Here is a 15,588-nt window from a genome sequence, read left to right as displayed (position 1 = left end):
CGAATCATACTAAAGATTTGTTCAAAACGAACAACACATCACTAGTGTGAATCATTTGTTTGAACATCTTAAGACAACGAGAGGTGGTAGGACATGGGGCTGCACTCAACTCATACTACTGTAACTGTTGTCCTAAATAACTGTAGGCTCAGGCCTATACAGTAGTTACAGGCTATACAGGCTTATGGGTAACAAACATGTAGCCTGTCTTGTCTCTATCTAGTTGTTTGATTGACACGCTCTTGTTATATAACTCCGCCCCTCTCTGACAACTTCAAAATATAAATACTTCCCATGATCACCTCTAACAACTCCCACTACAGGAGTAGGGTCCCGCTGTACCTCCCACACGATCAACTTTGTAGATATAGAGCAAGCGCTTCAGCCTAGTTACTTGGCAATGTTTATTTTCTAATACAAAAAGAGGAACAGTTTTGGCTGTGTTTTTAATTTAATTTTTAAACTTGTTTTCCCGTTTACCACTGCATTGCTGCACTCAAGGTCAGTACCATAACAGGTGTGCCAAACTATTTGAAGTGTAGACAACATGACATTTAGACAGCTCATAGCTTGCAAAATTATTTTGAGAATATATTGTCTTTATTACAAAGCAGTACATTGTTGATTTAAATTCACATAAAGCAGAGGTGTACATAAAAGTTCACTGTAGATATGAAATGCAATAAAAGAAAGTTAAAAAAAATCACCATCTCTTATTCAACTTAAACAATTATAGAGAGGAACCGATCATCTGAATGTGTGTTTTACAATTCAAATTATATGTGAGCTGACAATTGAGGCACAAACCTAAATCCTAGCTGCATGTAGTACTAGTCTATTTTTAGCCACTACTTAAATTGTATTGCATTTGACATTGAAACAGTAACATTAGACAAGCCACTTACACTGTGAGTGGTTGCAAATAAACTGATGTCTTTACAGATAGTCAGAGAAAGTGTTCCGTTTCACTTAGAACAAATTATTAGATTTTAAACATTTTAGTGGTGTAATGCAGTCTGAGCAAATGTGAAGTCGAAGTATTTCAACACAATCAGAAAAGAAAACTATTGATTATTTCAATAATCCATCAAAATGTATTTGAAAGTTCACAATTAAACCTTTCTGTTGTCCCTCCTGAGCTGTAGGTGTGTACATCATGGGAATCAAGGCAGCCCTCCCTAAGTATGAACTCTACTTCTACAACACGGTGCTGTATCTTGCCATGTTCTGGGCTGCCAGCTGGATCTTTGAGGTGTCCAACTGTGAGTCTACCTCCACCCCCACTCCCACCTACCCCAAGACACACACACACACACAGTGGTAGTTTTAATTTAGTGTCACATAGACTGTCTATAAATCCTAAAATGGATTTCTTTCTTTCTTTGTTTCTGAACATGAACACATTTACAATATGTGACTTTCTTACCTTACCACGGTCACACGTAGTAAATGTACCAATCGCATTCAGATCTGTCTAAAATGCTCTGGCCTTGACACTAATCTGTAATTTTTCTAATTCCTGTCTTTGTTACCCTAAGGTGTGCGAGTAGCTAGTCACAGTGTGTTTTGCACATGTGTTTGCCCCCTGCCCTCATAATCGTACAGGAAGCATAAATCAGATGCAAAATATGCGCTTGGAGATGGAAAGAAGCATGGACAAGCCTTCCATCTCCCATAGATCTGTCCAGCCAATGGCTGTCCATCCAATGCACCCGAGGAACAATCATGAGATGTATTTTATAATTATAAATAATGAATCGTTGTACTTTGAATTGTCAACATGAAGAGAATTCTAGCAGCAGTCATTGTTGAAGATTTGATGCATAATTCCCAAGTGGAGTGGTAAAACCTTCTTTCCGAAATAGGTTATACTTAATATGGCCTTTAATTTGTAATAATACATCATAGTTTGTTAGGATGTTAGCTTCTTCACTTTTTAGAGATATTTGTTATATTATTAGTGTTTACCAAAAAGGCTGTGATTAATCTTCATGGTAATTCACATCAAGTCAATGGCATTAACACAAAGATATTTACATCTGACAATTCATCTTGTCAAATTCATGTTTAGTTTATTCCCCAATGCAAGTATAAATATTAGAACGTTGATCAGACTGCTTCTCTCAATAGTTTCTTATCTGCCTACCCTAAATACCTAGGACCAGTAAGAAAGTAATGAGAGCTAAGCACTATGTCCGCATCTTCAATGGCGACTTTGTTACTCTTTCCTGCTCTGTTACTTGCTCTCTCTTGTACCCTGTTGCATCTGCGGTACTAAGATAGGGCCAATTACATTTTGTGCTGGTACGGTAGTTACATATGCACAGCATACATCATAATCTTTGATACATTTACACATGTCCAGTAAAGGAGGCCCACTGGAGAGAGGAATACAGTATTGTCTTTGGGTAAGGGTGGCGTGCAAGACATTCCACTGGGCACAGACCCAGAATGTGAACTTCCCAGACCATGCATGGCAGAACAGGTGTCTGTATTTATACCACAGAAAGAGAGGAAGAAAATAGGTGTGAGACCTTATTTATCACCTTGGGTTCTGTCACCGGTAACAAAAGGCCAGCTAAGCTTGCGCTCAAGGACAACAGGAAGAAAAAAGGGGTTTGGTTGGAAATAATGTGAAATCTTGCAGTATATGTCTGTAGTTTAATTGTCTTAACTGTTTAATTGTAACATATTGTACAATTGTTGAACTTGTAACTGATTTAGCTGATTCTTCACTCTTAATTCAGCAAATGCAAATAGAAAGACCTTCAAAACCAGTGTGAAGCCAGGATGGTACTACTTTGGGAAAAAAATGGTGAGAATGTTGACCGTGTCCGTTGTTGATTAAAATTGGTTTGTCACTCCCACTGAATTTGAACCATTGCATACTATACTACCTCAGACTGATGATGTCTTCTGCAAATACATTTATTTTATTATGTTTGCTCTGCAGGAAACAGCTGATTTTGAGTGGGTCATGTGGTTTTCTACATTTCGAGAGCACATCCTCTTTGCCCTGTCTGGTCATGTGATCTTTGCCAAGATATGCTCCATGCTGGCTCCACAGGTAAGTCTACTCTGGGATCAGGCCTCTTTCAAAGAGGTTTGTACATTATGTTAAGAATAACTGTGAAAATGTTTAAAAGTTAGTAAAATCATCTTTAAAAATCTTTACATTTAAGTTAGTGTATGTCTTGTGATTGGCTTTACTGGTCATAGTTTCTACAATAACAGCATGTTTCAAGTCAAATTAGGTCAAAAGGCTATTTAAACAACTTGGCAGAAAGTATTTACAAAACACATACATTTTTCATGATGAGGTACTGTACCAAATCTGAAATAGATAATTTATATTTACATTATTACATACCTCTTAGCTGTCTTTACATGAGCAAATCAATGTTACGTCAAAGGCAAAAGATGCCATAATTATTTAAACTAGAGAGGGTACAATTTCTGGGGAAATTGTAGGGTGTGCTTGCTTGCGTCGGTTGCAGGTGAGTCCGTCCTCTAAGTTTTTCCCTTCTAGTGATATTTTCAAGCATTTAGCCTACTCATATTGCATATTTCATTAAGAACACCCTTTGAAACAGCTGCGAACCCCCTTTGAAACAAGCTACTGTAACAACGTTGTCACTGGCAGTATGGAATCGCGATTCAAACAGTACCGTCTGCAAACTGAAAATATGCCCCCCAAAACGTAAGTAAGTTTGACATTAATGTAGGGGGAAATCGCTAATTCAAAATAAGTTTGCTAGAGGCAAGCTAGCTGCTGTTGCTCCACATTTCACTGATTGTTTGAAAGCGCCGGAAATGAGAATGTATCTTTTGACGTAAAGTTTAGCTGTGGCATTGAAGACAGTACTACACAATGCCAGCCGAGTCTGACTGAGGCTAACGTCAAAACCAGCCGCGGTGTCACTCAAATTCCAAGTTTTACACAAATCACAAAAATATGCTGACCCGCTGGCTATCTTCGCAATCACCATATCTTTAAAACACTGCCCTCCTTCTGATTTTTGATGTAGAATTGACCCTGGTACGAAATTAAGAAAATACTCATCAGAGATCGACAACAGCTGACGCAATCGTCAACGGAGGCTGACGGGGCTCTCACGTAGCAAACCAATCAAAGTTTTTACAGCAAACTACATTAAAATCTCACCATCTGGCTGTCTTCACAATAGTCATATCGTCATAACATTGCCCTCCTTCTGTTTTTTGGTGTAGAATTGACCGAACTATAAAATCAGGGCTCTCAAGTTTTGAAGACAGGCAAGAGTGACATTCTCCCCCCCCTTCAGGGGTTCAAAATTAATTAATTAATTAATTGCTTTTTACCTGACATATTTGAAAGGCAGCAATGATTAATGCATCCATGGCCAGGATATAATGATAAAATCTGACATTATTTTAAAAGTGACCTATAACATCGACTATGCAAAACACTTAAATGTATTTAGTGCTAATAAAATTATTACGCCTATTTGGAAAGAGATGTTTATAATGTGACAATATGTCAGTCATTGTGTGATGACAAAAATAATACTAGGCCAATTATATATAACCGACGAAGTATTGCAAGCTCCGTCAGAGGTATCGGGCCTATGTTCGTCCCGCACTGGGTTCGAACTTGCCACCTCTGACATCCCAAGCGCCACCACTACCAACTACGCCAACGAAAAGCTAGCAATCCGTTGATGCGGGTGGCCTGTTACATACCTGAGGAGTGAGTTTCACCGATACACACTGGCTACATCTATGAACGACTTGTTCTGAGCAGGTGTTGTCAGTGAACAGGCTGTAAAACTGTTGGTTAAGACACTCATGAAAAACTGATGCTAATTATCTGGTAAACATTTTTCTAACAGCAGTCAAGTTGTCATTGTTTGTGTCAAACAACTTGTGAATATGTTGTAACAGTAAAACAGGAGATCATGACTGTGCTCAAAGTGATGCTCGAGCTCCAGTGGTTTGGTTTGTAGGTGAACAAAACTTTCAGAAGACGTTGTAGCAGAATCACAAACAATTACAGGATATGCTTTTTTCCCATTGGTTGTTGCATTAAATCTTACCCAGATACAATGGTGCTATTTTACTTTTGGCTATTGTATAGACTATTTCTTTTTTTTCTTTTTTTATATATTATAAATATTTTTTCTGCGTGAGAAATACAATGTGTGGCGGGAGGGCGTGACAAAATACCGAAATGAGTGACTGTCACGCTCAATGCGTGACACTTGAGAGCCCTGTATAAAATTACGAAAATACTAAACTACTATGACGCTTGCATGGCTGCCGCCTAGGCAGTCTCAAGGGCGACCCGCACTCGCTCAAATTACAAAGACGTTCACAACCTAAATAAAAAAATCTGAGATGGCAGTTCAACTCGAAATTGCTTACTCAACAAAACCCAATGGTTGGTCATTTTGGGGGTTGTTTTTTTTTCACTCATAATCCAAGCTCCAATTTGCGTGCTAGAACGTCTCTATCACGTTGTATCCATGTGTCGTTGTTAACGTGTGCTGATGTAGTGACGTAGGATAGCACTGGTACCCTTCGTTGACAGAAGACACTTTTTGCCACAAAACGTTGTAACCTCCTAAACTGTGCAACGGAGTGTAAATAAAAATACAAGCAACTCAATCGCTACCAAGACGAAACTTTTGACATCTAGGTTGTCTATGTAGTCCAAATATTGACTGAGGCTTAGGGGGGCAAAAATAAATAATAACTAGAAAAGGCTGTTCCTGCGAAACAGCAGTGAGAATGCTGAAAACCTGAATGGGGATAGCTGACCATGCTAAAAAAGCTGAAAATAGTGAAAATTTAGTAGAAAGTTATAAGCTGAAGCTTCAAAGCAACCGAAAGGTATTTTTGAAAGGGGCTGGAGCAGCATTCCAACAATGATTTGAAAGGATTTACCATTACTTTTAAAAGGAGAATAATTTGCACAAAAACCTTAATATTTTAAAAAGTATAAAAGTGAGAAATGAGAAAATACCCGCAAGCTGAAAGCTGAAATACATTTAAAAAATGTGTGAGTCACACAAAAGAGGCAGTGTGGAAGCTGAACTGCATCATCTAACAAAGCTAAGTGCTTAAATACAATGAGGGAGAATAAGTTTGAACGTTGTGAAGCAATCGAAGAACTAGAGAGGGTACAATTTCTGGGGAAATTGTAGGGTGTGCTTGCTTGCGTCGGTTGCACAGGGGTCCGTTTTTGAATGACATTTTTACAACTGATTTCTGTATATTTTATATGAAAATGCATACTTATTATTTATAAAGATTAAATAGATTTAAAAGCATTTTTTTTTTTGCTGCTCATTTACAACTGAAAATACGAGTGAAGTGTAGAATGAAATAGATGTCTTCTCATTTCCCCTGCAAGAGGCAGCCTCAACGTTGAATCAAAACGAATAAATTTGGCAGACCGGTGTAAAAATGTACCTAATCTCTATGACTTAAACATCATCTTAAGTTTTTCCCTTCTCATGATATTTTCAGGCATTTAGCCTACTCATTGCATTCATTCATTAATAAAGAACCCCCTTTGGAGATTATTCTACGACGTTACCCGGCAGTAGAAGATGGAATCGCGATTCAAACAGTACCATCTGCTAACTGAAAATATGCCCCCCAAAACGTAAATAAGCTTGACATTTATTTAGTGGAAAATCGCTCATTCATAAAAAGCTCACTGGTAGCAATCATTGTCAGTAACAACGCAAAATGCGATATAGCCCAGTGTGGAGAAGCTGCCCCGGTAAATTGTACTACTACGGTAAAGTACTAGACTACTGTTCGTCTTGGTAGCGATTGCGTTGGTTGAATTGGATTTAACGTTCCGTTGTACGGTTTAAGCTGAAATTAATTATTTTCATGAATAGATTGACAACGTTTAGGCTGTGGCAATGAAGTTCAGGTTAGTAGTTAGATAGACTTTTGATTTAAGTAAGGGGAGTGCCGAACATGTTCTGTCGCCGTTTGACTTCCTAAACAGCTGTGTAGTGTAGATGTTTTTGTAGTGTGTCTCGCGTAAGCTACAGCGTTGCAGTGAGCTACACTGGTTTGAAACCACAGGAAATGGTCATTTCACCAACAAATCGTTTACTAATGTCAGAATAAATCCTACAACGAAAATGTATATGTGAGGAATGTTTATTTTAACGATTGAAAACAGATAACGCTACATCATAGACCACTGTAGTATGTGTTGCCCGGGCAACACAGGCTAATGTCATGATGCTAATACTTCAGTGAAATAGTAGACTACTGTTTCCGAAAGTAGATGTACTTCCTTAATAATATCAGCTTATACTGTACATTACACATCACAATTGTGTGTCATATCACAAAGTAAAATGAGTAAATAGTTATCACCCTGGCCTCTTTGCTTGTGGCGTTTCTGCAGCTGCCTTGCAGTAAAGCTATAGTTAGCCTAGCTATCCCCCAAGTTAACAGATGCGAAACAAATGTTCTGCCAAAGGTAGTCACGCGTGTTTTCGTGACGTAAGTAACGTCAGTGACTGTGGCTAGCAAATTAGCCACCGTTAGCTTCACTTTTCGCCACAAAAACTTAACTTGAGCATAAACCATGCAACGGAACGTAAATTCCAATAGAAGCAACTCAATCGCTACCAAGACGAAACTTTTGACACCTACGTTGTCTATGTAGGCCAAATATTGACTGAGTTTTAGGGGGGCAAAAAAATAAAATAATAATAATAATATATATGTGAGAGAACAAAGGTTGTGCCCTTGCCGAAGGTAAAGCACACCCAAATAGTAGAATTTCAAGAGGCAGTGTGGAAGCTGAACTGCATCATCTAACAAAGCTAAGAGCTTAAATAGCCTACAATGCGGGAGAAGCTGAAAGCTGAACTGTTAAACTGTAGAAGTAGTAGAAGTAGTATATTCGTTTTAGTAGCTGAAATTATAGTGCTCTTAGTCTTTTAATGAGACGAGTTGACTGAATAGCTCTGTCTTGTGACTCCACTAATCAGCTAATACAAATCACCTGGGTGAGAGACTGAGTGGTGCGTGTCTGTCGTTGCCACGGTGATGGTGCAGCTATGATTGCTAACGCGCTGAGGGCAGAGAATAACAGAAATGTAGCTAGAATCCACACCTCAAATAAGTTAACCTAGACGCAAAACTATACGTCCAATCCAAAAAATAAGGATATTTTCCGAGACCCAAGACTCTGCCGAAACCAGAGATGTCCTTTATATTTCTGTGCGGTCAGAAATACGACTCTACCAGCGGTTTCAAAATCTTGTTCTTTTTGCTTTCTCTGACGATTTTGTCAACAGATTTGCATTGGTCTCTATGGGGCGAGAGTTGGACTTTGTCTCGCTTTCGTGGGGCTCTGAACAAATGTGTACGTCTGTTGGATTCAAAAGACAACTGTCTACGACCAGCACAAAATTCGCTATCTATTGATCCAAAAATGAAGCATGAAGAGCGAAAATTGTGGCAATGCTGGCAAACTAGAAATATTTGTTCAACGACATCCGAAGCTCAGGCCTCCACTCTAAGCGTTTCAGTCTGCACGCTAGGGTTTCACTTACACACCCATGTAAATCTCAGAAACGGCTTGAAAAAGTCATGAAACATAATCAGTGATATTGAAAAAGGTTGAATAGATATCAAAAAGCTGAATTATTAAAAAATAGTTTAGGGTTTTGTCAACATTTTAAAGTTTAAATGGTGGCTCTAGCTGAAAGATTGAGGAAGAATAAGGATTTGGAAGTTGAAGAAGTTTAAAGAAGTTTGAGAGGATTTGAAAGAAAACTCCATTGGAAACACGTTACAAATATTATGAATATTGATTTATATTAATTCAAGCATAAGAGTTACAAAGCTGAAAAGTCTCAGCACCCATGGCCTGAAACTGCCGAATTTTTTGATAGCTGAAGATTTGAAGGCGCTGAAAGGTGCCATGGAAGAAATAGAAGATAAATATTAAGAAGTTGAATAAAGATTCAAAGAACAATACTTGCAATGCGGAAGCATTCCAACAATAAGTTGAATAAAGATTCAAAGAATAATACTTGGAATGCTGAAGTAGCATTCCAACAATAAAGAGAAACAGGAAAACAATAGCTGTGAGAATGCTTAACAGCATTCTCACAATAATAATATATATGTGAGAGAACAATGGTTGTGATCGCCGAAGGCGTGACACACCCAATTAACTAAAACAGTCAGAAATGCGTTAAAAAGGTATATATTATTTCAGTTCACAATAATCACATTGAACCTTATGTATACCTAGCACACAGACAGACTGCTTGTCCTAGGCTAAAGAGTCTCTGATTTTTTTAAACCCTTGTGCTGCCTTCGGGTCACATGACCCAAAGGTTCACAACGAACCATCGTTGTGTTTACCCAATTTTACCCAATACAAAAACAAATACAAATAATTTTCTTTTAACCTTTGCAATGTGGGGGGTCTGAGAAAGACCAACGGTTAAAAGATAAGGCTTCACTTTGTTTTTGTATGCGGTAAAGTTGTCGCAATACGACGGTGGGTCACAATGACTGATGGGTCAGAATGACCCGAAGATAACACAAGGGTTAAGGCGGCTCAAAAAAAATAAAAAGGCAAAAAGTTAAAATCTTCTGCAAAAAAGGGCCTCTTCGTTGCTAATCAACCAAAACTAGTCTTCAGCGACACTGCAATCAATGCACGCAACAAATCAGACAGCATTCATTAATGTTACACAGCTAACTGTTACCATGCAAACTGTTCCAACTAGCTTTTAAAAAAACTCCTTTGTTGGACTCCAAACATGCAAGGTGGATATTTCTGGAGTTTTGGTCTTCTCGGACCATCCTGAGCGTCCATGCTAATGTCACTGATGCTGCTATAGCACCATGCACCCTCAGTCGTGGTGGAGGGTTGACCTCCTTGACCACAACGTTCCTCTCCTTAAAAATCCACACCAGGTGGGTGTTCCATCAACATCGATTAAAGAAAAGCTAGACTTATCTCGCCAAGTCTCACTTACTTTAGCGAGAGTTCCGTTCCATTAAGGTGGCTTATTTTAGTCCTAGCTACGTAACCAAGGTAACTTATACTTCGGAACTAGCCTGATCCGTGTCAGGCTAAAAGTCAAGCTAAACTAAAATATGTTGCAAATAATTTCAAACAGGCGGAAACAGAATCTCAAAAGACAGTTCCGTCGAGTAAATTCCTGCGCGCAAACCACTTTAGTCCGTGTTCGGAAACGTAAATTCAGACCTTTTGAAGTGCAGACATTAATGATTTAGCTACATGTTTACTTAATCTCCAAAAAATATATTAATTTAAATAAACAAGTTAAGAAATAATGTCACTTTTGTTTTCAAAAGCCATTGGTTAATTGACATAAAATAAGGACTTAGAAACTAAGCAGAGCGTCTAGACAAGTTACAATCAATTATGGCGTATCCGTTCTTTGACAACCCTGTGGTGGATGAAGGTGCTCAGATTATACAAAGAACGTTTATCCCACCAGCCCCAAGGGTCTTCAGAGACAGAAGTAATGGTTCCCTGACCAGTATCTGTGGAAGAAGTATAGGTTCAGCAGGCCCAGCATAGTTTATCTAGATAAATGTAATTGTCATTCTTAAAAAAAAAAATACATAAATATATATATATATATATGAAATAACACTTTAGCAACTCTTAAGGATGGCAATGAACACATAAGAGCAGCCTACCATCCTTTGTAAAAAGTAATAGAAAGGAGAGTAGACTATAATAGTAGAAAGGAGGGTAGTAGACTGCAGTCTATGTAGGTAGGCCTAAACTATGTAGTCTGCTGGAATCACACACAAGGAAGCAAACCCACTGTAGCCAAGCCTTGACACTGTTCAGTCTGTCTGCATCTGTCTATGTCTTTGCATGTGGGACATTCTTGAACGGGCAACTATGCCAGGAAATATGAAGGGTATACCTTGCTTCAAAGCAGTACCTGAATACTATCATCAGTTTTTCAGGTAATCTTGAAACACAAAGAATCAAGGAGGACTTTGTATTCAATTGTATAAAGTATTTTCATTGTTTAAAGTAGTCTATATGTTGACAAGCCTGTATATTACCTCTCCTCTGGCTTCCCCAATATTATAGGTGCAATATACTGTCCCCATGGGTATATCCAGGCCCATTGGAAGACTCGGGGTGACTGCCTGGTGCCCCCATGGTTGAAAGCGTTTCTAAAATGCCCAGAGTGGCAAAAATTAGACCAAGTGCCCTACTGTCTGCCATTCACATTGTGAAATATGCTTGAGTGCACAGGATGCCCCATGCAATAAATGACAGTGTGCCCTCTATAAATGTAAAAAGAGTTCCTTTATAGTATAGAAAATGTGATGCAGTACCCTATAAGGTGCCCTTACAATGGCCTAAATTGGACTGTTCCCATGCCCTTACTTCCAATGGAAAAAGGTGCTGTTATGAAGTGCCCTTTATGCTGCCCCTACATGACAGTGTCCCAAATGTTGCCCTTTCCAAAGAAGACAATTAGATTCTGTGCCCAACAGTCTCCCCTAATGTTCCCAGTAGGGCATGCTTTCCCAAAGTGAGGCTGTGACAACACTTGGCACAGCCACAGTCTGTCACTGTCCAAGCCCCCTCTGGATCTGTGGAGGCAGACTATGTTCATTGGAAATACTCGTAATATAGCAATACTAGTCATTTCAGTGAATCCCCATTTAAGTCATGGTTATCTTTCCCTTTTATCTTAAAGCTCAGCATTTAGCCTATCAGTTAATAAATGTGTGTGGCAAAGTTATTTTGAAGTATTTTTTTATTTTGTTCAAGATGTGAAGACAAAAACATTATTAGCCCACATCAAGTGCAATTAACCATGGCCTTCTTCAGTGTTTTGAATTTTATCCTACAATTTTCAATTGCTGCCACGTTCTTTTTTGGGCTATTATTCTCAATCTCCTGTTGAGAATATCGACCATAGGCTAGCCTGCCAGAACGGTTTCAGACAGCTCATCAAATTACGCTAATTATCAGTAGGCCTAAATGCATATATATATATATATATATGTTAAGTAGATTTGGTAGGTCTACAATTTACGCATTTTAACGGTCGTGATGGTTTGACAAGTTGTCTCCCTTGCCATGTTAATTGCGGCAACATTGCCCTTTTAGGGAACAAAAAAACTCAAAAATTCAATTTACGCTGCTGAAACAACACACCTCTGCTGCTTTACGCTATACTTTTTGCGACATAACTCCTCTTTTCGACGATCGCCTGATCTGGGCTGCACAGTCTAAGCTTATTGAGGTCGAGCTTGAATTAGCGTTTCCTATTAGTGGAACGGAACGTTAGTGGAACGGCTTGAGGCTTAAGTCTAAGTTGACGTTTACCCAAGTGAGACTTATTCGTGTTAGCGCGACTTGCGTTAGCGACGTTGATGGAATACCCCTGCCATTTCTTCTTCTTCTACGTCACTCTCGTTTCTTAATCGTTCTTCCAACCGTTGACATTTAGTTAGCAAAAACCGATGCATTGTTGATGTTAACTTGAAACTATCATGCACTAGCTCGCTTTCTCCTTCAACCGTCCGGTAACGTCAACGTTTATGCGTGCAATGTGAAAATCGGGTCATAGGGTATGACAGAAATATTCCTCTGTGTCTAAAACAATCTGTTAATTTCAATAATTATAATTTCAATAGTTATAATTTTATTTTGTGAGTTAAATATTATTATCACACAATAAATAACGCAGAATGACGTTGATCTTAAAATGATACTACAACACACAGAAAAAGTAATTAGCGCGCTGAAAAAGGTCTGTTACTGTCTGAGCAGTATGGAGCTGGCATTGATTTTCTGGACATTCTAAAGACAATCACCAACAACTGCCAACTTTAGAATGTTGGGATTTGTTGGAGTTTGTTGGGACAGTGTGCAAGCTGCTTAACAAAGAAGACAATCACTGCCACCGCTACATTGCTCTGCTATTATGTGGATAGCTAGCTCGATAAGGCACCTAGCTATAACTATCTAGCCTCATCATTATGCCATGCCGGTATTACCATTTAGTGAGACGAGACCTGAAGTGAAGCCAGACCATTCAAGACATTACCCATACCTTTGGATTTACAGTACTGCTTCAAATTGAAGTCAAGTTTCTTAACGCTTTGTTATTATTGGCAATTTGAAGTTGCAACTAACCAAGATGTGTCCAGACCAAGACCCATTCAACACGGTACACAATACCCAAACCCAGATATTATAATTTATGTAATTATTCAATATTAAATCAAACCACTACCACTAGACTCGTTTTGATGACCAGTCAGTGACAAAATGGGTTTGGTTGTTCAGGTCTGTGCCAATACAGCACAACACTAGCTCTACAGTAGCTAGCTCTAGCTGAAATGGCCACACTGACGTCGTCCTTTTATTATTTCGCCGGCTAGACAGCCACTTGGCCTACAGTTGCCGACTTCGAGACCGGTGATAGCCAACATACTAGTGATGTGTCGTTCATGAACGATTCGTTCATTTTGAATGAATCCTTACAAGGACTCGGGAGTAACGAGTCCTCTCAAAGAGTGATTTGTTAATTTTCTCGTGGCCGCGCATCGGGACTGTTGCATAGGCTTGTCCAAGTAAACATAAATGATTCGTTCATTTCCCGACTCGGTCTTCGGGTACGAGTATTTGGATCATTTTTCATGTGACCTGCATAGGCTCTGTAGTGGTAGCTAGAGGAAACGCTAGAGGGAACGATTCGTTCATTTCCCGACTCGGTCTTTCTACGAGTCTTTGGATCATTTTTCACGTGACCTGCATAGGCTCTGTAGTTGTAGCTAGAGGAAACTAACGATTCATTCATTTCCCGACTCGGTCTTTCTACGAGTCTTTGGATCCTTTTTTCACGTGACCTGCATAGGCTCTGTAGTGGTAGCTAGAGGAAACAAACGATTCGTTAATTTCCCGACTCAGTCTTTCTACGAGTCTTTGGATCCTTTTTTCACGTGACCTGCATAGGCTCTGTACTGGAGGAAACAAACGATTTGTTCATTTCCCGACTCGGTCTTTCTACGAGTCTTTGGATCCTTTTTTCACGTGACCCGCATTGTATTTTTTTGTAGAGGAAACAGTTTCCTCATTCCCTTTCCGCTGTTTTAGTAAGACGTGAATGATATTCGCTCCAGTCATCATACTGACTGGTTTTGTTATTTTCACTTTACATTTACACTTACAGTTTAGTGCAGTGTAATTGTTCTTTAAAAATGAATGTTAATATGCAAATGAGCTAATAGCCAAATAGGCTTAATTTTTTCCTTTACTCCTACCACAATAAAACTTAACATAGTAAAAGTATACATGAAAAGAAACTTTTTTTGTATTACAAGTTTCTTTTGAAATTAATTTGAATATGCACATGAGCTCCACACTTATTGAATATGCTGTAATTTGAATAGGCAGAAACACCATTCATATGATAAATACATCAGCCCAATCTTCATCCAATCATCCTTCTGCCAATGACCTGATGGTCATTATTGGCATAAATCACCCATCCAAAACATGCCACCCCCAGTCTTTTGGTCCATATGTTCACTTCCCCCTTTCCGCTCCATCATTTGGTAAAAGCTGTTGACGTTGGAGGGATAGTTACATTTATGCATTTAGCAGACGCTTTTATCCAAAGCGACTTCCAAGAGAGAGCTTTACAAAAGTGCATAGGTCACTGATCATAACAACGAGATAGCCCCAAACATTGCGGATAGCCAAAACATGAAGCATACATTGTGAAAAACCAAATAAGTCCCAAAGGGAAGAACCATAACAGCATGTTTAGACAAGTTACAATTAAACAACATGAACTTCAGAAGTGCAAGAGTGTACCTGTATAAAAAGCAAGCAACAATAATATAATTCACAGCGAGTACAATAACTTTAAGTCAGTTACAACTAACCAACAAGAGCAACAAGTCTCTCAATAAGAGTCATTGTGATCCTGGAGGAAACTAACATCAGGTCCAGCCAATCATTCCTAAGTACCGGAACAATTGCGTCTTGAGCCTTTTCTTGAACGTGGGGAGACAGTCAGTGTCTCTGATGGAGGTGGGGAATTGATTCCACCATTGGGGGGCCAGACAGGAGAAGAGCTTGTGTTGGGACCGGGCACTCTTGAGCGGTGGGACCACCAGACGGTTGTCAGAAGAAGACCATAGTTGGCGGGTGGGGGTGTAAGGCTGGAGGAGAGACTTGATGTAGTCGGGTGCAGTCCCAGGGCTCAACATTAACATTTTTTGGCACTGGCCCCACCGGGCCAGTGGGTTTGAAACTTACTGGCCCCAAGACAATTTTTACTGGCCCCCCCTCCAAAAGTTGTAATTTATCATTGTTACAACAAAACCAAAGACTTATAAGTTGTGTTATTCTGTTAACATGTTTAACCATTTATTAAACACATCCTGGATATAAAAAGAACAAAAATTGAATCACATTTCTAGTGATAAAAAATAAAAAGGTAATAGTCAGCAAAACAATTGACTTTTAACCTCAAACGTGACGTGCTCTCTTCCCTGCTGACAGCCATCTCTCTGCACAACTGA

At 39.1% G+C, this 15,588-nt stretch overlaps 1 protein-coding gene across 1 annotated transcript in view; it reads left to right on the top strand.

Moving 5' to 3' along the window:
* The first annotated feature begins 354 nt into the window (after positions 1-354).
* hhatlb (hedgehog acyltransferase like, b) overlaps positions 355-15,588 on the top strand; it is a 128,350-nt gene continuing 113,116 nt past the window's right edge. The window contains exons 1-4 of the mRNA XM_067251825.1: positions 355-501; positions 1,146-1,262; positions 2,748-2,815; positions 2,954-3,067. Coding sequence (XP_067107926.1) covers positions 1,157-1,262; positions 2,748-2,815; positions 2,954-3,067 — 288 coding nt within the window. The 5' untranslated portion in view covers positions 355-501; positions 1,146-1,156. The remainder of the gene's footprint in view (positions 502-1,145; positions 1,263-2,747; positions 2,816-2,953; positions 3,068-15,588) is intronic.

Source organism: Osmerus mordax, chromosome 15 (assembly GCF_038355195.1).
Source record: "Osmerus mordax isolate fOsmMor3 chromosome 15, fOsmMor3.pri, whole genome shotgun sequence".
Taxonomy (NCBI): Eukaryota; Metazoa; Chordata; class Actinopteri; order Osmeriformes; family Osmeridae; genus Osmerus; species Osmerus mordax.
The sequence above is the reverse complement of the archived record's forward strand: the minus strand, read 5'-3'. Positions and strand labels throughout refer to the sequence as shown.